This window comes from Leptidea sinapis, chromosome 6 (assembly GCF_905404315.1).
Source record: "Leptidea sinapis chromosome 6, ilLepSina1.1, whole genome shotgun sequence".
In the NCBI taxonomy this organism is placed as follows: Eukaryota; Metazoa; Arthropoda; class Insecta; order Lepidoptera; family Pieridae; genus Leptidea; species Leptidea sinapis.
In genome coordinates this window covers 11,897,653-11,922,138 of record NC_066270.1, presented here as the reverse complement: position 1 = coordinate 11,922,138, position 24,486 = coordinate 11,897,653, and the positions used below count along the sequence as shown (strand labels likewise).

General features: G+C 35.8%; 1 protein-coding gene and 1 long non-coding RNA gene across 3 annotated transcripts in view; both read right to left on the bottom strand.

The window, feature by feature from the left end:
• LOC126965170 (uncharacterized) overlaps window positions 1–24,486 on the bottom strand; it is an 84,715-nt gene that overhangs the window by 34,723 nt on the left and 25,506 nt on the right. The window lies entirely within an intron of this gene.
• The window catches only part of LOC126965000 (acetylcholinesterase-like), an 83,403-nt gene that overhangs the window by 34,723 nt on the left and 24,194 nt on the right, over window positions 1–24,486 (bottom strand). The window contains exons 2-3 of one of the 2 annotated variants that reach the window (XM_050808396.1): window positions 9,427–10,744; window positions 196–338 (exon numbers count right to left, since the gene is read on the bottom strand). In XM_050808396.1, coding sequence (XP_050664353.1) covers window positions 196–338; window positions 9,427–10,612 — 1,329 coding nt within the window. In that variant the 5' untranslated portion in view covers window positions 10,613–10,744. Of the gene's footprint in view, window positions 1–195; window positions 339–9,418; window positions 10,745–24,486 lie in introns of those variants that run through there. The other variant, XM_050808397.1, reaches the window with a different exon arrangement.

The window sequence follows — 24,486 nt, the reverse complement described above, 5'->3', positions numbered from 1 at the left end:
TACTGTGAAAATGAATCTGCAAAAAATCTCTTTCCACGAACGATGGGCTAATAAGATAAAAATATCTTTTAGTTAAGAAAAAAATAACATTTTGAAATATGAATTAAACAAGCATGTATGTTTAAAAACAATTGGTATTTTAATTTATTTGACAAATATGATGTTATTATTGTAGCAAATGTTTAAAAATCTTACCTGAAAAACTATTGCTTCCCTCTTGATTTTGGAGAACTCTTTGAAAATCGTATCGATAATTTCTAGAAACTTCTCTCGCTGCAAGAAACTTGGTCCGTCCTTTTCGAAGTAATCCAAGAAATCGTACAGCAAGAAATAGGTTCCTGCAACAGTGATTATCTTTGTAAAACATTCGAAAATATTATAATGTGTTATCTAATGAAAGCCGAAACACTTCAAAAGCAATAAATTTTATTGTAACACGAGCCCGTTGAAATTGGCGTTTGTAACGCGCGGCGGCTTAAGACGGGTATGTACATAATATCATTCGCAGTCTGATAGTGGAATGGCAAAAGTTTGCTTAAAGACAATGTAAGCAATCTTTTCTCCTTAGTCGTGTGTTAACTGTCACTTTTCGAAGCGGGTTCTAAATTCGACATACTTAACCTGAATTGAATAATAGATTTACATTGCTGCTTCTTGACCAAGAATATTTTAAGCAACTTGAGTAAATGCGGCAATGTACAGATATATCAGTAGAAGCTTATTATGGTGTATTTTGTGGCATGTTCCATCTTCCCGCTTTGTTTTTATGCGACGTGATTGTTCTATGTATAGAACGTCATTGGAATTTTCAATCAAAACACAAGATTTAAGTAAGCCTAAATAGCACTTTGGTCAAGCCACTGGTGACTTGAGACACACTCCCAACGGACTAGCAATCAACGTTTGCCTACACGCAACTGTTGACTTTAAAAGACAGACAGACATGACTCTACATGAAAAAACCCATTACTTTAGCGACGTAGTGGGCACTAAGAAAACAGCACTCTTTTTATTAAAATAAGTGACGAGACAAGCAGAACGTTTAGCTGGTAGTAATTGATATTCCCTGCCCATTACAATGCAGTGCCTCTCAGGATTCTTGAAAAACCCAAGTTTTTTTGTAGTACTACAATTGCGCTCGTCATCTTGAGACATAAGATGTGAAGTCTCACAATGTTTACTTATTACTGTTTCACGGCAGAAATAGGCGCCGTTGGTACCCATAAACTAGCCGGAATACTGTACAAAGGAGGCTCCAACTGATATAAAAATACTGACGGATTCTTCCATTGCCGAAGAATTATATGCCAAGTAGGCTGAACTCATAGTTATAAGAAACGACCAATCCGACTTCAAAAGATTGTGGTCGGCCAAAGTATAACCAGGGAAATTTAGATGATAAACCACTGGAATGGAAAACAGAAGTATCTGGACTATAAACTTCGATGAAAAGCTCGCTACTAGGTAGATACTAGGGAGAAAAGTGGCCGATTCTCTCGCGGCAAGGCGACTTTTCTTCCTCGTACCAGGGACTAAAAGCGAGCTTTTTCATTCAAGTGGGAAAAAATCGTGTACGCACCACGTGAGATAAGTAGGACATTTCCACCCGCGATTCACCTCCTCGCCTTTAGCTCGGTTGTCAATATTCCGCAGATGAGAATGACCTACTTTTCTCCCTTGGAGCGTAATATACTGTTATACGCAATATGTACATTTTACAATTGGTAAACTGTATATATTGTGCACTAGATTCACCATCTTGCACGGATGTGGTATGAACTGTTTAGATTACCTACACCTTAACAATTTATTATTCTTTAAAGTGATGGCCCTCACTTCTGGGATTGGTTATACAAATTAAATTTGAAAACAGAATTTTTGAACGATGCGGGACTCGAACCCGCGATCTCTCACGTTCATAACCAGAAACCACTTTAAAAAAATGACAAATTATATTTGAATGAGCGATATCTCAAGTCAATTTCCTAAAATACAAATATTTGGGTTGAGCAGATTATCAACTGTAAAGTAGACCCCGTAGATGAAGCCACAACCTGAGAGTTGAACAAGACATAACAAGAGGTAAGGCGGTATGAACGTGACGCTCGCACGGAACGCGAGAGGTCGCGGGTTCGAGTCCCGCAAAAATTTTGTTTTCAAATTTAATTTATGTTACCTACACCTGTTGACATTAATAGGTGTCGGGAATTTCATATACAAATTCTTTTGAGTAACGGCATTCAGTCCGTAATTACAGCCTCGATTTGTTGCGAAAAGTATGAGAATCTAAGTTCGTGTGCTCTAGTATTTTTTTATATGAAAATAAGGAACGAGACGAGCTGGACGTTCAGCTGGTGGTAATTGATACGCCCTGCCCATTACAATGCAGTGCCGCTCATGATTCTTGAAAAACCCCAAAAATTCTGAGTGGCACTACAACTGCGCTCGTCACCTTAAGACATACGATGTTAAGTCTCATTTGCCCAGTCATTTCACTAGCTACGGCGCCCTTCAGACCGAAACACAGTAATGCTTACACATTACTGCTTCACGGCAGAAATAGGCGCCGTTGTGGTACCCATAATCTAGCCGGCATCCTGTGCAAAGGAGCCTCCCACTGGTACATTGTATCCTCAAACCAAAAGCTAAAATATTGTCTATAATTATGGCTTTGGCGGAGATAGGAGATAAAATAATAGGGGTTTTAAAATTGTGTATACATCACGGATAGATTACAAAACTATTGGATAGATTTCAATTAAATCTTCTAATTACACACTTTTTATTAGCTTGACCTGTATGTATGTTTGTTTGGAACCGACTCAATTGGGCGCGATTTTGACCCACTTTAAAGGGCCAGATTTCGTTCAACATTCGTAGATTTATCGAGGACCGATGACAATACATTAATTTGATAAATTTATTCAATCTGCAAAATAAGTAATTTTTTTAATTTAGATAATTTTTTCATCTTTCGTCGATAAGGCAGGAATTAATGAAAGCGTGTTTTTTAGTTTATTTACACTATTTTTATACTAGAATAAGTCACTTGGCCCTTATCAAAAAAAATATTTCAATTTCTTCAATAACTACGTTCGCAGTCATGTGTGTACGCGGACGATGTCGCAGGTATCAGCTACAGGATTCCGGCTAGTTTATGGGTTCCACAACTGCGCCTATTTCTGCCGTGAATCAGTAATGAGTAAGCATTATTGTGTTTTCAGTTTGAAGGGCGCTGTAGCAAGTGAAATTACTGGGCAAATGAGACTTAACGTCTTACGTCTCAAGGTGACGAGTGCAATTGTAGTGCTGCTCAGAATTATGGGTTTTTCAAGAATCCTGAGCGGCACTGCATTGTAATGCGCAGGGTGTAACAATTACCATCAGATGAACGTCCTGCTCGTCTCGTCCTTTATTTTCATAAAAAAAAAAACGCTCACATAGTAAACAAAGATGGTGTACGTCGAGGTAATGTTGTTACCTCGACTGTCTCAAACTGACTAGTCTCAAAGTGGATTATCCGGAGAATTCCACCCCTTCTGATAATGTAATATTTGTTCGTGAATCATTAGCGAAGACTTCCTGACATCGCAGGAAATCTTGTTAATATCTTAGTTACTAATATGTAATATGATAGAAATATTGTAGAAAATTCATATCGATTACTTGATTGAACTCGATATGTAATGATTAATTATTTCTATTAATCAAATCTTGAATTATATACTAATTCAATTTGTACTGAGATTCATGGACGATGCGGGACTTGAACCCATGCCTCTCGGGTTCCATCTGAGCGCTCTTACCAACTGAGCCAACCGTCCAAATGACATATTGACCGAAATTTTGGTATGTCTTGTTTTATTCTCAGGTGGTGGCTTCATCTACAAGGATTTACTTTACAGTTTATTCTGCTCAACCCCAATAATTGCATTAGGAAATTGACTTGAGATGTCGCTCTAGCAAATATAAGTAGTTTGTTATTTTTAAGCGATATCCCTCTCTTCTGGGACTATACATACAAATTTAATTTGTCCCAAAAGTATTCTATCTTTAATTTTAATCGCCACCACATCAACATCATGTATATATCGGGGTTTAGTCATAATCAAGTGTCTGATAATCAAAACTTGATTGATTTACATTCAAATAAATATTTGATTGCTATTATAATTTGTATAAACTCTACTTCAAACCAACCAACGGCTTAACAATAATTTCAATCATTTATTCTGATTGTTTAGTAATAATGTGGACAATTTAGTAAGCTCCGCAAAATCTTGTCGTCCTTAAATACCACAGTTTCTGAAGACGAAGGTTTTTGACTAGTGTGTGTTGCCAGCGGAATGCAGACGTGGACACTAACTATGGGCCTTATGAGGAAGCTCATGGTCGCTCAGAGGGCAATGGAGAGGAATCAGAGGGCTATGCTCGGAGTTTCCCTGCGAGATCGAATCAGAAATGAGGAGACCCGTAGGAGAACCAAAGTTAATATTAGTCATATGACAGGTGGGGCAGTAAAGTCGTGTTGGTAGGCCCCCCACAGGATGGACCGAAGATCTGGTCAAGATGGCCGGAACACTGGATAAGGGCAGCGCAAGACCGATCGTCATGGCGATCTTTGGGGGAGGCCTATGTTCAACAGTGGACGTCTTCCGGCTGAAATGATGATGAATGTGGACGAACAAAAGCCTTAAAATGTGAGTTGGTGTTCAGTAGTCAGCTTCAGAAAAATGTAACCCCCTATATATGAAATCTGTACATGTATGTAAGATATAGTATTGATTTCAGTAATATAGCCTATCCATTAGCCAGTTACATACAATAACTAAAACAAATACCATTTTTTAACAATTTTGTGCAAGCGGTTCTTGTGTTTTAAAAGTAGAGACAGACAGAAACTGAAATAACAAAAATCGTAGAAATTGCATATCTCTTTTAATGTAGCAACAAACGCATTAACCCTTTACACCAAGCAGAACTCTACTGAAACCATGAAGCTTTAATAACCAATTATAATAACCGGTTAAATTGTTAAAAGCACAATTAACAGAACTATTTCAACATCAATACCTGTGAACAGTGAAGTTCTAAAGAGCTCATTAAAATATACTCAGCCCCAGAGAACGGAGTGAGGTCACGTAACAGAGGCACTCTACTGGATCTTGAATAAAATATTGCAATTTTAATGCAATACACAAAAGGAGCAAGTCAGGCTAGCACAAGTTCTATACACCAATTTCTGTTAATATATTATAGTGTAGGTAATGTATATCTAACTAGCTATGGATGAAAATAAAACCTCCTTGGTGCAAAATTTAACCATTCGTAGACACGGACGTGTAAAAACGAAGGACTCGGTGTCACCTGACATAACAGTAAAGCACCAAAACAAGCCGGTAAACGAGTAAACACATAGACCCAACTACACACTTATACTAATACAAGCTGATCAGCCGCCATTATGAGATTTGCCATCGTCTGTGACAGATCAGTTTTCGTCGCAATAAAATATTTGAAAATGCCGTCGTGCGTTGTGAAAAAGTGTAGAAACAGAAGAACTCCGCTCCGTAATATTAGCAAATGAAGCACCTTTATGCTAGTGTGTGTACGGTTACGGGGTATACCAGTTACACAATTTTTTCTCACTTAAATAATCATATATCCACAAATACTTTTAAATTATTGTTTTTACACTTTTTCACAACGCACCTCGGCATTTTTAAAATATTTTATTGCTATGCAAACTGATTTGTCACAGACGATGGCAAATCTCATAATGGGGGCCGATAGGCTTGTATTCGTGTAAGTGTATGCGTGGGGCTATGTATTTACACGTTTACAGGCTTGTTTTGGTGCCTCACTGTTATGTAAGATGACACGGAGTCCTTTTTTTTACCCATCCGGGCGTGCAATGAAAGAATACGCCGTACACACAGTTGCAGTGTATCTTGAAAGGTAAAACACTTTGTAACAATTTCTCATAGTTTGGATGTCTTGTGCGCGCAAAATGAGCATTTCAAGCCGCACCGGAATGGTCGTGTGGTAGGCATGGTATGGTATGGTATGTTATAGAGGTTCCTGTTTCCGCAATTAAGCCACTAGTATGCGTCCATTTTGCGTTCAGTATTGGCCAGTTACTACAACCAGCCCAGCTCCTTCCAGAAGTTCAGAACATTCCTGGGGTGTTCGCAAACTTCCTGGAGCGAACTCGTATTAGTTAAGGTTTTTGCACGTTGGTTGGCTACCCTCTCACATTCCAGGGCTACGTGAGTGACCGTTCCGTCCTCGGCTAGACAGCCTCTGCACTTAGGACTGTCCGTTACGCCGATAAAACCGTGTCAGGGTCCCCACCATTATACAGATGTCACGTCTGATGAGGCTGATAAGTCTACGTGTCAGTCTGGGCGACAGTGCCGGTATCGCTTCGTTGTTGGTGAGAGAGCGTATCCATGAGCGCATTTGGCTGAGGGGCAGTGGCAGAAGTGGCAATGGACCAGTCACTTGGGTTGTCGATGCCCGCCATACAAGTTCAGTTCGTAGTGGGTATTCACATATAAGTTCATTCATCAATAGAGTTACATATTTAATGATAATCAAAATAAAATACTAATGAAAAATAGGACAAAACCAAAAAAAACATATTATATGGATTATTATAGTTGTGTTCTTAATTTTAAAGTACTTTGTAGCAGTCTTGTTATCAAAGAGATGCTGCATTGGTATAATACCAACACAGCGCTGCTTTGCAGCATACGTGAGGTTGGAGTGGGTTATCTCTATGGACATAATCAATTTTGTAAATTCTGTTACCAATAGAAAGATATTATAATATTTGAGAGTGTGAGTGGCTTAGATTAAGGATTGGTCTCCGCTACGCACCTACTAGATACTACTACCATGATACTAATAACAATAGCTTTTTATTACGGAAACTATTAGATGTTTGTGTGCGTGGCATCTTGACACTCAATGGCATCTTTATGGCGTATTACAAAATACTAACTGATGATATGTGATCCCAGTGTCTCAATTATATTTTCTTGTAGCATTATTTGTATTACTTCTTGGGTATCACGTTAGATAAAAAGCTTCAGTGGGGTCCACATATTGTCCATCTAGCAGATAGACTCAGCTCTGCGGCATATCCCGTTAGAAAGATTAGAGAGAACACGAATGTTGCGACCGCTAGATTAGTGTACTTCAGTTATTTTCACAGCATCATGACGTACGGTATTTTACTATGGGGTCATGCTGCTGACATAGATATAGTGTTTGCTCTGCAAAAGAGAGCTGTTCGTGCTATATATCAGCTTGGTTAAAGACAGTCTCTCAAAGAAAAATTTAAAGAAATAAATATTATGACTGTTCATTGTCAGTACATTTATGAAAATTTAATAAACGTTCACAAAAATCGTCACCTTTTTCCTCTTCATAGTGATTTTCATTATTATAACACTAGAAATAAGGGATTGCTTGTAACTAATTCTAGTAGGCTTCATAAAATACATAATAGCTTTAAGGGTAAATGTATAGACTTCTATAATAAAGTCCCAGTCAGGCATTATCTATAAATAAATTTAAATGTTTTATAAAAAAAATGGCTCTGTCGTAAATCCTATTACTCCACAGCTGAATATCTAAATGATCGGACAGCCTGGGACTAGATTGTGATTATTTTATAGCGATAGAAATGTTTATAACTGAGCAAAGTTTAACAGAACATCGCGCGTCAACGTCACACATTGCTCGAGACTGGTTCGAGTCGAGTAGCGTTAGTTGCCGCACTTTACGACTACGCCTGCGGTATCTAGTAGATGCACAGGGGAGACCAATCCTTAATCTAAGGTCTAGTATCATTAAAATATAGATACTTGCATTTCAAATTCAATAAGACAAATTGAATTGCACCATTTTCACTACAAGAAACCATAAAATTGCTATTGATTATAATAATATGAACTTTCCCTTCAGGGAAACTCTGATCGTGAGGCATGGTTCAGATCGGCGTGATTTTGGCGCTCGCGCAGCATTCTGTCAATGCGTATTATTTTGCATATAGCAATAGATTGCTTATAATTATGATGATTTGAGTGAATGTATCTGAAAGTTATTGAAACAGGCTATAAGACCATGCAAAATAAATCATCTAACTATCAAAATATAGGTCAGAACTTGGTGAAAGAATAGTGTGCCGTACGGCACTCTCGGTTTTGGTGTATCTGAAATATCTAGTGCCAATTTCGGAAGGTTAACTTATAGAGTATCTGAGCGCCCTTACTATTAAGTTGTGAAGAGAATTAAACAAAAATAAAACTTGCAAAAAATATAATGATAAGAAAAGAATTGAAAAGTAGAAAAAGACAATTTACTATTATTTCTATCCATCTCACCTTAATGTTTTGTACGAGTGTGTAGTGGAATGTAGTATAAGTAGATACTCTTTGAAAGAAGAATCTAATGATTTATTGTGAGAGATCTTTCATATAATAAGAAAAACAACTCCCTATTATCCTTAAAAGCTTTGAGTGGGTGCGTGGTAACAAAACAAGGAGGTGGGAGAAACGGGGGGCGATTTACCCCGAGTGTAAGACGTGGGCGAGTCTGTAGTACTTGGTAGTAGCGAGTACTCAACAGCGTGGTATTGCGTTGTCTGCTTCGTCTGCGCATGCGTGCCTTCCCCACACCACTTGTCCAGGACTCAAATGACCTCGAACCCTAAGCTTGATATTGATAAATCACTCTCAAACCATTTGTTTTGATTTGAGAAACGTTTTCATAACAAATCACCCTATTTTTCAGGAAAATGCCCTAACACCTTTGGATGAGAATATTTGATTATAAAGAAAATGATTTGTGTTAGACAATTATAGGGTAATCCTCAAATTATAACCAAAATGCAAATTATCAAATTTAAATTCAAATATTCTTACTCCAAATAGGATGTGACATCACTTATCGAAAATCAAAATCTACCACCCATTCCAATAAGAATGCCTGAGACCTGAGAAGAATGGGCGTAACAAACTCAGTGGGTTTTTTATTATCATCAAAAAATATATTTACAAAGTAATATTGTACAATTAAACTTATTATTTAAAAGCCTGAGGGCGGTCGCTCCATACCCAATTTGTGTAATCATTAAGAAAGTAATGTATGTTATAGTAACCTTACCACACAAACGTTTTTTAACAATTCTTTTGAATATCGAATTTGAAGTAATCTTCTATGTTTATTCCTTTCAATAATTATTAATATATAATATGATGGTTTGTGGGTTTTAATAAAACCGCACACCGCAGTTTTATACTTAATAACATTTATTGAAACATATCAAGATATTTGATATAATATTATGAGCGAATTATGCTTTATCTACACAAGTGTTTAATATTACATCAGTTTTAAAATAAACATATTATTTACCTTCATCCTGGTTGCTTCCAAGAAGTACCTCTTTGTTATGAAAGCCACCTTCTTTCATCATTGTGTCCGGGTCTTTTGGAAGAAACACACCATCTACAGTTGGAGCGGACGGAAATCCTAATATACCAGTGTAAGAGTTCCATTGTTGCACAGATATAGTCTTAGCATCTACTCCCCGCATGCAGTCCATCACAAGACTTGGATCTGCGGCCAACAGACTGCTATTACAGTTGCAGTCATCCACCAAGAGTTTTCCAATTTCCTGCGCTCGTTCACCGGTCATCCAGCTCCAAGGTGCATTCAAAGTTCCAGATTGGAGTATTCCCCTTTTAAATAAACCTTTCATTTCAGGGGACAGCATGTGCAAACTTACACTACCACCGCCAGCAGATTCTCCAAATAACGTTATCAACTCCGGATCTCCACCAAAAGCTCGAGCGTTATCTTTTATCCAGCGAATTGCGAGCTGTTGATCCCAGAGTCCCATATTACCTGGAGTTTCTTCACTGCCAGTCGAAAAATATTTATTCAAATACAAAAATCCGAATGCTCCAACTCTGTATTGCATAGACGCGACAATAACATCACTAGAAGCGGCCATTATATCAGCTTTATATAGGTCAAGTGTAGCCGTTCCACTCATGTACCCTCCACCGTAGATCCAAACTAGAATTGGCACTTTCGGTCTCTCAGCGAGTGGTTTGTCTTGGTGGTGTCGCACTCTTAAATGCTGAGGTACCCAAATGTTTAAATATAAGCAGTCTTCAGAAATATTCGTATTAGGATTCCACATTTCTTCTCCTTCGAATCCAGGAAAGTATTCGTACCTTTCTTGATAGCAGCTGTTTGGCATAGCCGTGGCTTCAAGAACACCATGCCAAGGTTCGATGGGAACTGGTTTGCGGAATCTCAGGGGGCCCAAAGGAGGCTTGGCAAACGGGATGCCAGTAAAGATATGTACCTCACTTCCCATTACCGTCTTAGCGTAGCCCTTGACAAGTCCACTCTTAGTCTCAACAACTAGGGGATCGTTATGAATGTTTTTGGGTATTTGACTAGTGGTTGGTGTCGTTTGTGTAGTAGATGTTGTTGTGTCATGGAGATTCGCCCACGATCTAGCCCACACAATAGACATGCACAAGCAGAGCAGAAATTTTATAAAAACAATTCTATTTTTGCAACCCATCGCGTCGGCTGGTCAAATTTCCTCTAATAATTAACGCGATGTAATGGAATCTGCAGTAATCCTTAAGTGCTTGATGAAGTATTTATTCAAAGTCATTTCTTCGCTCCAAATTCTTGATGATATGATGATGATCTGTAACAATTAAAGTTTTTTTTAATATTAAGTAAATAACAACAAACTAGAAATATAAAATAAATTCTGGGTACCTTCACTTCAAACTGTTATATAACTGTAACTTTATTTATGTTTGGGTATAAACGTTTTTGTTTAAGTTACCAGCAAAATATTATCTTATATCTTTAAACGAGCAATTCTTGTATATAAATATATATATATAATCTGAATCTTGGAAACGGCTCCAACGATTTTCATAAAATTTTGTATTTCGGGGGCGATAAATCGAGTTTCAATTTAAAAAAATGTAGTTTTATCCGTGTTTTAATGAGAAACTAACATAACAACTATGCTACAATAACATTAGAATACAAAGGTAAATTTCAACACTATATACAAGACTATAATAGCTCACATGGGACATTGGATGATCCGGAAAGCAGAAGACCCCGGTTCGAATCCAGATGGTCCTATTAGTTTTTTTTTGTACAAGTTTTGTACATTCTTAAAAATCCAAGCAAGACTCGGTCGTCTGGATATTGTTTTATTAAATAGCAAAATAATTGTTCTAAAATTTTCAAGGCAAACAAAACATTTTGCTAAGGGTATCCTCTTAAATACGAAAGGGACAAAGCATTCAACAGATGGAGTAATCAATATGCATACCGGAGGTCGGACCTTTGCCAAATCCCGGGTGGGTAATTATTATTTCATTGGGAACAACGATTTTTCACAAGGGACAGATATCAATGACCGGAACGAGATACGGAAATTGAATTAACTGAAGGTTGTTTCAACGTGTGAGTGTCTGAGGTAATTATCTACAGGGTGTAATCGTTAAGGCATTAATCATTTTAGGCGTTTATCTCAATACAATGCAATCTTCCAAATATATCTGACGTTTTCAGGGGGTTGAAAATTAACTGAATCTGAATTGGAATCTTAGTAAAAGTGAAACTGACTATTTAAATTATTGTTTGTCATCGGTTTTTGTTAATGGCCGTTCCCAATAAACTGTCTACAGATAGAGATAAATTACTACCTTCTAGTGTCAGTAATTAGCTGTCAATAATCTGAAGCTGTCCCAATACCCGATAAGTTATTCTTATCGCCTTATATTGGGACGCGTGAATTGCAATTTCCCTACAAACTTCTATCGCTGGTAAGCTGTACGTCATCCCATTGACAGACAGCGTGTACGTATAAGGTGAGTTACCGTCGATAAGTTTATTGGGACAGAAAAGTCAACGGTTGTTCCGATTTTTATCTCAAGTAAGAGATAGACTTAATATTGGAAATGCCCGTAAGTGTGTGAAGTATCAATCCGACATTTTTGCACTTACCGGGATTCGAAGCAAGGTCTCCTAGCTCAGTAGACAAGGCCACTAACCACTAGGCTATATGAATCCTCAAATTTAATACCAAGCTTATAAAAGTGTGATAAATTTATGTCAATGTTTTTAAGTTTATTCACATGACAATAATATGATTATTTTTAGGGAAATTAAAAAACAATGGTGGTAAATACAAATTATAGGAATCTTATTATATGTTTTTTTTTATGGAATACGAGGACAAACGAGCGTACGGGTCACCTGGTGTTAAGTGATCACCGCCACCCACACTCTCTTGCAACACCAGAGGAATCACAAGAGCGTTGCCGGCCTTTAAGGAAGGTGTACGCGCTTTTTTTGAAGGTACCCATGTCGTATCGTCCCGGAAACACCGCACAAGGAAGCTCATTCCACAGCTTTGTAGTACGAGGGAGAAAGCTCCTTGAAAACCGCACTGTGGAGGACCGTCACACATTCAGATGGTGGGAATGATATTCTAACTTGTGGCGTGTCGTGCGAAGGTGGAATTCGGCGGCAGGAATCAGGTTAAATAGCTCTTCGGAACACTCCCCGTGATAAATGCGGTAGAGGACACACAATGAAGCGACATCTCTACGCAACGCCAAGTGATCCAGCCGTTCACAGAGCACTGGGTCCTGACTAGGTACTAAGGAACACATATGAAGATTAAAGGAATGAAACGTATTTATTTTCTCAAAATTGATTTCATTATTATTCTTCTTAATATTACCACTAATTCGGAAACATGGCGCTCTGAGAGAGAAGAAGTGACACAAGAATAATAATTATTATTATTTCTATAAAATAATCATAATCTATACATATATACCCAGGCTGTCCTATCGCTAAGGTTAGGCATGCAGTTGTGGTGTAGTAGGATTAACGACAGACTTATTTTTAAATAAATCATTTAAATTTATTTATAGATAATGCCTGAACAGTGGCTGGGACTCTATTATATAAGTGTATACATTTACCCTTAAAGCTAGTATGTATCTTTCATTGATTGTACTCTACAGAAAACAAAAGATTATCAAAACACAAATTATAGCTAACACCAATTATTCATTGGAAATTTAGAATATTTTTTGATTGAATATTCGTGAAAATTTGTAAGTCCGTTAGTAATTTCCTCTTGAGAGACGTGATTTGAATAATTTTAACCAACTTGTGAACGAAAAACTCGAGAGGAAGTAAATAAAACGAAATTGGAAGTAAAAACTTTAACTTTTACGTAGGTGTATGAGATGAGGAACAGTCCAGTAATTTCAAAAGAAAATTGACATTTTAATTATGAAAATACTTTCCAGATGTAATCAAGGTTATTAAGATATTGATTATAATAATTACAAACCTATTATTATTTGTACAGTGTATATCTTATAAGTAAAATTGAAAGGGGGTAACGGTTGGAATAGTTTTTGTCAGATATAGCTCCAATGGAACATATTATGATATAAAAAAAAAAACATTTGCAATTTCTGGAAAAAGGTTGTGCTTGACCTTTTTTTTTCAACAATTTAACCGTTACCGTTACCCATACTGTCCCACTCAAAAGAATGTATCTAAACTTATATATATATACCAACCCAACAGACATTGTCCTATACACCCGTCTTAAATTTGACAATTCGGTCCAGGCGTTAGAATGAGTTCACTAACATACACATGAGCAGGAGAATTATATTATATGGACGGAATTGAGAATCTAAATCAATCTCAAATTCACTGGAACACACAAAAAAATCATCAAAATCGGTCCAGCCAAACGGCTCGACCGATTTTGATTCACAATTGAAGTACCTCCTAAACAGGAGGTACTTCAATTGTGAATCTAAACCATTTTCGAATCTACCTGAAGACACACACCAATCTCAAATTCACTGGAACACACAAAAAAGTCATCAAAATCGGTCCAGCCGTTTAGGAGGTACATCAATTGTGAATCTAAACCATTTTCGAATCTACCTGAAGACACACACCAATCTCAAATTCACTGGAACACACAAAAAAATCATCAAAATCGGTCCAGCCGTTTAGGAGGTAGTTCAATTGTGAATTTAAACCATTCTCGAATCCACCTGAAGGAATGCAGAAAGTTTCATTAAAATCGGCCCAACCGTTCAGGAGGAATTCAGTCACAACAGACCCACAAAAGAAATATATATATTAAGATATGGACGGAATTGAGAATCTAAACCAATCTCAAATTCACTGGAACACACAAAAAAGTCATCAAAATCGGTCCAGCCGTTTTAAGAGGGGTTCAGTTACAACAGACGCACAAAAGAAATTTATATATTAAGATTTTGAAATTGGTCCTTGTTTGAGGCTAAATCACGCCTAAACCACTGATTGTATCGACATGAAACTACCACCATTCGATGCGAAATTTATCCTAGATTTACAGGTCAGTAAACTAGACTCTAGTTAATTCATTGACACTTTTGACACTCTAGATACAAGAGCGTTGCCGGACCGTCTCAAATCTGTGTGTTGCATGTCGCGTGACAGTCGGGCGGCGCCTATACTTCGCATATTGGTTGCAATTGCGTTCGGGTGGAAGAGTAGGTTCGAACCCTACACACTTGATAAAGTTTATTTTATTTTATGAAAATGTAAAGCATAAAATAAAAATTTGTTTTTTTTCTATGCTCATATTAATACCTATGCTATTTTGTGAAAAAAAGTTTCACTTGCTTCGTGGTTTCATAAAACCACACAATTGCTTTTTTTTATTGTACCCATGTCGTATTGTCTTGAAAAGACCGCACAAGGAAGCTCATTCCACAGCTTAGTCGTACTTGGAAGAAAGTTCCTTGAAAACCGCACTGTGGAGCACGCCACACATCCAGGTGGTGGGGATGATATGTGCGATATTTCCAGAATCCAGGACGATACGACATGGGTACTTTGAAAAACAGCGCGTACGCTTACTAAAGGCGTACGGTTTTGTGATTCTTCTGGTGTTGCAAGATAATGTGGGGTGGCGGTGACGATTTAGCATCAGGTAACCCGTACGCCCGTTTGTCCTCTCTTCCCTACAAAAATATATAACAGAACTGTACCACAAGTTAGTTTTAAGCTGCGTTATGAGAACAATACACAATACAATTCATAAGTTTTAATGCTACACACACGTGTATTCATTAATCTATATAAATAAAATGATAGAGGTTTTCATTTGTGCGCTCATCACGGTAAAAGTACTGGATACATTTCAATTAAGTCTTCTAACGGCCGTTCCCAATATACTATCTACAAATAGAGATAAATAACTACCTTCTACTGTCAGTAATTAGCTGTCAAGAATCAGAAGCTGTCCCAATAGACCAGATAAGTCATTCTTATCGCCTTATATTGGGACGCGTGAATTGCAATTTCCATACAAACTTATATCGCTGGCGTGGACGGATAAGGTGAGTTACCGTCGATTAGGTTATTGGGACAGAAAAGTCAACGATAGTTACGATTTTTTATCTCAAGTAAGAGATAGACTGAATATTGGGAACGGCCGTAAGCAGTTAGCTATAGCGGGTATTAAATAGTACTCTTTACCTATAATTTATGATATAATATTGCATGACATATAAATTATAACACTAAATTTTAACCAATAAATAAATCTTACTTTAAATAACAAATAAACAGCCTGATGAGAAAACTCATGGTCGCTCAGTGGGCAAGGGAGAGGGCTATTCTCGGAGTTTCCCTACGAGATCGAATCAGAAATGAAGAGATCCGTCGGAGAACCAAAGTTACCGACATAACCCAGATGATTGCGAAACTTAAGTGGCAGTGGGCATGGCACATAGCTCGACGGACAGATGGTCGTTGGGGCAGTAAAGTCCTCGAATGGACCACGTACTGGAAGACCCAGTGTTAGTAGGCCGTTGGATGAGGGCAGCACAGGACCGATCGTCGTGGAAATCATTGGGGGAGGCCTTTGTCCAGCAGTGGACGTCTACCGGATGATCTTCTTAATGATGAAATAACCAATATAGTAAAAAGTTTCAGAGTCGATTAATGGTTGCAAATATACAAGCATAATTGCAGAACACACATAATAGACATATTTCGATGTTTATTTTATTGAAATAGGCGTTACTATGCGGACATCCATAATTATTAAATTATTTGTGTCTCGTGCCAAATTGTTTAAAGACAAATATTGGCGGAATGAACACTAAGGAATACTCAAACCTTTTTAAAATTTCGATGTAATATGTACGATTTTGTATCTTTAGTTAAAAAAATTGGTACCTAAAGGATATATTTGTATCAGTGAATTAATTGGCTCTTTAAACTTTTGTATTTTTTTTTTGTAATTATTATTAATAATCCTTAAAACTTCACTATGTAATAAGCATCGTTAGGAACTATTTTGACCAGTGTAATATTTATCGTTTATCATACCTTTATGTAATATAAATAGCTGTAAGTTTCTTTATACATAAAATAAATAAATAATAAATCCATTAACCTTAGTAAACTTGAAGTATGTGATCTCTATAAGCAATGTGAATACAACCCTAATGCCTAAATAAAATTTTCATGAAGCAATTAAGCCAACCCTTGCGTAAATACTAAATAAGTTCAGTCCATGTTCAGAATAGTTAAGTCTGAATTCAGAAGAAGATGGCTTGAGATCACTAAGCATCCCTCGGGATAACTGATCCTTGTAAATTAACTTAGTGTCACTCTGTATGCAGACAGTGACTTCGGGTAACAAGCTACAGGCCCTACGGTACCCTTTACATAAGCAACTTAACGACACAACATGAAAAGTTGAAATTAAATTTTATTTGCAAGAAATATTGTACTTAATGTTGATAATCAAATATTATTTTTCGTCAATTGATATGCATAAAAAAAACTACGTTTAATAAAACCGACTTCAAAAACTGAAAAGTATCAAATAACTAAAAATTTAATTTAATACACCTTTACCTTTAATATTAATAAAATGCTATCGTTTATATGTGCTACCTATTCATAGGTTTTAAGTCTATATATATGTCTATATACTATTCTGCATCGAACTAAAGAAAAATTACGTAAATGGGATCATAAATCTCAAAGTAATCGGTGTACATACATAAAAAAAATACCGATCGAATTGATAACCTCCTCCTTTTTGAAGTCGGTTAAAAATATGTTATAGAGTTGTCTAAGTACAGTCGGATTTCACAATGCTATCATTAATATTTATAAAATTAAAAGTTAATGATATTATAATATAAGAAGTAAATAATTTAATAATTCATTTAGAACCTATGTATAATGTCAACAAATTTAATGTCATAAAAGTATATAATTTACATATATTATTATCAAATAGACTGATTCATAATAATAATTCATTTTGTATTGAAAAATTCATTTAAACTATAGAAGCACTTATTTATTAACCATTGATGCAGTCTTCTTTTAAAAACCTTGAAAGGTAAATCTTTCAATTCATTAGGCAATTTATTATATATTTTCATAGACATGCTGTAACAATTTCTACAAAAAGATGCAGTTCTACAGAAGGGAATTATGAGTCTATTTGGATACCTTGTGTTTAATAACTTATAATTCACGTATAGAAACGATATATCATTAAATTTTCTCTTACAAAGCACTCCGACTCCATTGTATGTCATCATGATTTTAATTGACGACTGCAAACAACTATTCATTAAAAATTCTAACCATTATAGTATAAGAGTCACATAATTAACAACGGAGAGCAAACGAAAAGTTTTTAAAACAACTTTGCTACTAAAATGTAGTGCAATAAGGCTTATTATTGTGTCATTACAGTTGTGAATTCATAGCGTTTCAAATTCAAATAAATTTTATTCAATTAGGCTTAAACAAAGCTCTTTTGAATCGTCACTATAAATATTTCTTTTAAATTACAAAATCTACCATATGTTCGGGAAAAGTAGAGCTCGTGAGAAGAACATACAAGAAACTCAACGACCACTCTTTTTAATCAATAGAGTATTTTACAATGGTTGTAATATACATGGAAAATTAGTTTGTAAGGTGCTTGCTAAGGTGTTTTAAATATTTAATATTATTAAAAATAATGAAGATCAAATTGTTTAAATGTAAATTATCCTATATTGGATGCATCAACCTGTAGAGCTTGAATTCATTGTTTGTGTGAGGATCCTTCGAGAACATGATAATCTTTATAACTGTCACAATTCAGGTCGACTTGGTACCACAAGAAGAACGTTGAATTAATTAATTTTAGATATTTTTTTCTTTTTTAAAATAAGGGACGAAACGAGTTGGACGTTCAGCTGATACGCTCTGCCCATTAAAATGCAGTGATTCTTGAAAAACCCCAAAATTCTGAGCGCGATGAAAATACTACAATTGTGCTCGTCACCATGAGACATAAAATGTTAAGTCTCATTTGCCCAGTAATTTCACTAGCCACGGCGCCCTTCAGACTGAAACACAATACTGCTTCACGGCAGATATATGCGCCGTTGTGGTACCCATAATCTAGCCGGCATCCTGTCCAAATAAAATGATTTGATTGAAATTTGATAATTCGATAAATATAATTATGTCACAGCTCAGATAAAGGCGCAAATGATAGAAGTTACGAGTGAGAGGAGGAGTGGAGGTGAGGTGGAGAGGAGGCAGTAGGTGGGGGGAGGTTAGTCGGCGCGCGCCGATCGATAAATCGATGCTGGGAACACAATAGCTGGCGACGGCCTTGGAACCTGCAAACTGCAAGACACACCCCCAACCTAGCTGCTCACAAGTTCATTGCCAACTCGCTTATCCCACCCGACACAAATTATGAGCCAGCTTGTGTGGGAATCTATACACGACGCAAATTAAATACTGCCTTGACATTGTACAGTTGTGTTTTATTGCATTAATTTAAGAAAATTTATTGTATGAGGCGTTACTTTGCGGAAATCCATAATTATACAAATGATTTAAGTTTTCTTTAGTGTTAACACTAAAGAAAGCTTTAATCATTTGTGCATTAATTTAATCAATTTAACTTATATTTCTATAGCACTGTAAACTGCCATTTTCAGTCAAAATTTGGGTTTAAATGAAATGAAATTTATTTGCATAAATGAGTGGTAATATAGTTCCTAAAACTGGTAGTTGCACAGTACAATTCGTCAATAAATTTAATATATTTTTACACGCTTTTTATTAGCTTTACCTGTATGTATGTTTGTTTGTAAACGACTTATTTGGGCGCGATTTTAAAGGCCAGAATTCATTCAAACTTCGTAGATTTATCGAGGACCGATGAAAATACTATAATTTAATAAAAATATTCCATTATTCAATTTACAAAATAAGATATTTTTTTATTTATTTCATTTTTTCATCTTTCGTCGATAAGGCAGGAATTGATGTTCATTTAAAATTTTAACCATTATCTTTCCAACCAAAGCGTGTTTTTTAGTTTTTTTAAACTACTTTTATTACGTCATTAACACACATTATAAAGCATCCTTACACAAACGATGAATTCAAGCTCTAAAGGTTGATGCATCTAGTATACGATAATTTATATTTATACAGTTTATTCTTTATCACATTTATTATATTATTTTATGAAATAATTTATATGATTATTTAAACACGTTTCATATATTGGATGCAGCACCTTACAAAATAATTTGTTATGTATATTACAGTCATTGTAAAATACTCAATTTGATTGAAAAGAGTGGCCGTTGAGTTTCTTGTATGTTCACGTCACGAGCTCAACTTTTCCGAACATATGATAGATTCAGTAATTTAACAGAATTATTTGTAGTGACGATTCAAAGGCTCTTTATACTTATAAGCCTAATTGAATACAGTTTATTTGACTTTGACTATAATTCAATAATAACTTAAAAAAATATAAATTTGTAGGTACCTCTCATATCTATTTTTTTTTAATATTAGTATGGCTATAGAATTTTTATTTTAGTGTCAGATTGAATGCGTTATTCTATCAGTTAACCAGTATGGCCCCTTAGTGAACATCTAATGTATAAAATTCTCATGTCGCGGTGTTTGTAGTTAAACTCCTTCGAAACGGCTTGACCGATTCTCATGAAATTTTGAGTGCATGTTGGGTAGGTCTGAGAATCGAACACCTAATTTTCATCCCCCTAAATGTTAGGGGTGGTCCACGCCAATTTTTTTTTTAATTTTTGACATTTTTTTAAATTTGTTTGATTATGAGTCAACATTAAAAAATACATATAACTTCAAATTTTCACCCATCTACGATCAACAGTTACTTTTGTATCGTGATTTTAATATCGGCATTACAACGTTTGCTGGGTCAGCTAGTATTGTATAAAAAAAATTAAATAAAAAAATTATTTCATCTGATAGCAACATCTTGTTTGTGATGTACATAACACAACTACTGTGATTTATTAATCATTGGCCTGTAGTTGGTAAGGTAAAGTCATGTTACAGTAACCTGTGCCACTCAGAATTAACAATAATGCCGAGATAGAAGACCTCATGGCTGAGCCCAACATTACTGGAGAAGTTAACACACATCGTCTGGCTCGGCCACGTAGAACGCATGGGAGAGGACCTTGGAGTGAGACTGGCATACTCGGGACTAGTAGAGGGCCAACCACGCTCAGTAGGTCGCCGAAAGACCGGGAGAACTCTGACTTGTGCGAGATGAAAATCATCAATTGGCGTGATATCGCACGGGACAGAAATAAGTGGAGGACTCTTGTGCTCCAACACAAGACCTACTTTGGGTTGTTGCGTCGAAGGAGTAAGTAAGTAAGTATCCTCCTAGCACAGAAACGTCTTGACAATTCTATTGAATTTCGTAAAACATTTGTTTTGAACATTTTCAGGGATCCGGTTGTAAAAGCATAGATGTACATTGCCCCGCAAAAGATTTTCTAACTCGACTTACCCGAGTAGTTGGCATTATAAGTTAATGTTTGTTCCTGGTGTTAACATTATGGTTGTGACAGTTTCTAGCAAATTCACTCATGTACCTATGTAAGGAAGCATTATTTGATGGTCTTAATTTGATTTTAATACTAGGCTTCTGTTTGCGTCCTATATGATTACGCACGCCTATTCAAGATCAGTTTGTAGTAAGTAATCTAGTACTTACAAAACACAAAAATACAAAAAAAAGCAAATCAGAGAAACACAGATAATAATGATCTAATTTGAGAGATAAATGTAGGATTAAAAAAAAACAAGGAGAAAACAGCTGTTTAGAAGGTTTGTATGTAAAAAATGCTGCTAATATTTCGTCTTAATATGGATTATGAGCGGAAGAGTGATTTTAATCTTTAAATTTCATAAATGCTCATTCGGGACCTATAAAGGGAGCTATTAACTAAATATTTTCATTTTAATCTATCTCTAGGATAACATTGTGATTTGAAGCAAAAGCAGTATTAAATAATAATACGAACCCGCAGTAAAATATCCCGCAATTCATTCGCAGACGAGGGTCAATTCAATTACACGTGTTCGTAACTCACAAGCTCATTAAATATTAAGTCCTTAACCGACATTAATTTATGACTTAATATTAGTCCGCCGGTGTGACGAGAAACAGATGTCATAATACAAAGTTGTCATTTTGCAAGCATTTGACAAAGAAAGAAAGAAAGAAAAACATTTATTTCACAAAACACTCACAGTCACACACTTAATATAAAAAGATAAAAGTACAAAAGACACCAAAAAAGAACATAATTAAATAGTAATTGATTTAAAATTAGAGAGTACCTGTGCAGTGCAGGAAATGAGTCACCGACGCATTGAGGAAAAACATTAGTTTTAAAGTGCTTCAAAAAATTGTCATAAGTTGATATGATTATTTAATATTATCCGGGAAACCAAACTTTGCTAGATGTTGATTATTCCATGGCAATTAGTGATGGTATGGATTGAATTTAACATGGATTCTTAAAAAACACGAGAACCAGAACAGAATAGAACAATCTTAGAGCCTTAATAGGCACAACTATTGTATTAATCTCGTACCATCACGTGCAATTATAGACTTTTCTCATAAAAAACATCAAGAAACTTTTTGAACATATTTTAAACGTTATAGAATAAATTACTCCAACGCTTTTCGTAAGAAAATTAACAGAAGAACTGACTTAAATGAACTTCAAAAAAACTATTCCAAAACAATATAATATACACAAAAAAATAAAAAATAAATAATGCGTATTGTCATTTTTGGAATGGGTGTCCTGCCGCGGCCCTGCTCTCGCCTCTCGCCTCGTCACGTCGCGTGTGCGACACAAGCACATCTTACCTATGTGCTTGTGTCGCATGCGAAAACTATGTTTGTAGTTACAAACCTACGTTGGCTGACACCGAGTATATTGCATCTCTCTTACATAAAAGTAAAAATAGCAAAAATGCTGAATCTAAATAAAAACCACTCTTTATAATGATAATAATTTACTAGACTACTCATCATAGAACTGATTCCACTAATGATATTTAATTTATAGTACATTACGATACAAGTGCGCAATGACCTACGTGCAGGATGACCTACGTGCGCACGAGTATCGTATACTATTTTTCCTATTAAGTTGCGCAAAGTTCGACCACTATAATTATTTTCAAACATTCACGCACGCTCACCACATTCCCACACGCTCAGCAACATTTCCGCACGCTCAACTTCAATCCCGCACACTCTTGTTAACGTGTGGGAAAGTGGTACTTTGCGAACGCAAATGCATGCGCAAAATCGAATTTTGCGCACGATAATAGGAAAAATAAATATCCTTACATAATGTAATTAACGGTTTACATTATTATGATTTTCAGTATTCGTATTACAATAATTATATGCTCTTCGGCGTCACGGGCTATCCTGCTTAATGAATTCATCCGCAGGGCATTTGCCGCTCTTAATATACCAGCTATTTGAGAGACATATTACCTTAGATCATCTATACGTCTAGATAGACTATGTATGACAGCTGTGAGAACGTCGAAAAAAATTGACTTTATAACTAACCTCTATTATGTGCAATTCACGTATACTAACACAGTGTCAAACAAATTGCGAGTGTGAGACGTAGCTTGTCACTCACATTAAACTAATATTCCTGGCCAGTTTTTAACGGTTGTCTAACAGCAAGACACTATATATACGTCTAAATGGATCGACACTCTGGCTCCTTTTCCTGTCTAAGTTACGTCAGTTGGTGCTGGAGCTGCTGCTTCGACTGCCGAAGACGGCAAACGTCGCAAATATGTGGGTCTCAGTGAGTCATACATCTTTGTGCCGTTTGGTGTTGCGACACTTGGCCTGTGGAGCCCAGAGGCCCAGAGGCGCGGAGGATGTACAAAGTACTATCTACGCGCCTCAATAGGGCTACTGGAAGTCAACGGATCAGCCTAGCTATCCAACGCAGAAATGCTGCCAGTATTCTTGGTACACTTCCTCGTAACGATAGTTTTAATTGAATGTTATCAAAGTATTATAAAATATGGTTATAAAATTTGTTTTGTTTGAATAATATGTAGTGTGTATGTCTTTAAAAGATTCTGTTCTTATGTAATAATATAACAAAAGGGTCAAAGGCAAGCATGTAAGTGGTTGGTATAACCCTGTTTGGATATAGATCAGTTATTTGAAGCATAAAATTCCTTATTGAAACTCGGATGAAAATACAAGGGCATTGCGGCTGTTTGTAGCACGAATTTGAAATAATGTCGTAAAACGAACAACAAAGCAACCTTTTGTTTGCATTTCACTTAAATAGTTATAGTTTTATTACCGATTAGGTCTGTTAATTTTATATTCGATATGTTGATATTTAATTTAAAGTAGGCATTATCGCTAGCTTCTAATAATTCCGAATATATTGTTAGATTAATGTTATGGTATCATTTAAAATTTAACGCCTTTTGCTTCAAATCCAAATATATTTATTCAAAATAGGATTTAAAGTTACATATTTCATTTCCAATGTCTTTGTCCACACTTCTGAGGTTTTATAGGTATTATAAATTTACTAAACTATTAAGAATTATTCGTACAACTCTATCATATGCCTAACCTTTAAATATTTAAAAAAAAATAAGCAGTGGACAATAAACTAACAAAAGAATCAAATATTTGTATGCTGATTAGTTAGCGAATTGTGTTTTGCATCTACCAATTGTTAAGAACTATGTTGCCACGATTCATACGAATAAATAAATTTCATTTCAAAGAATAAATGCAAAAAATTTATTAGATGAATTCCGACCACATTTTACAAATCATCAAAAATTATTCAAGCTGAATAATAAACGAATAATTTACATAAAATATCACGAGAACAGACACTTTCAAGCTATTTATCAGCACTTCAGTTGGTTCGAGACGCTTTGACCCTAATTAAGATGTCAAGTTGA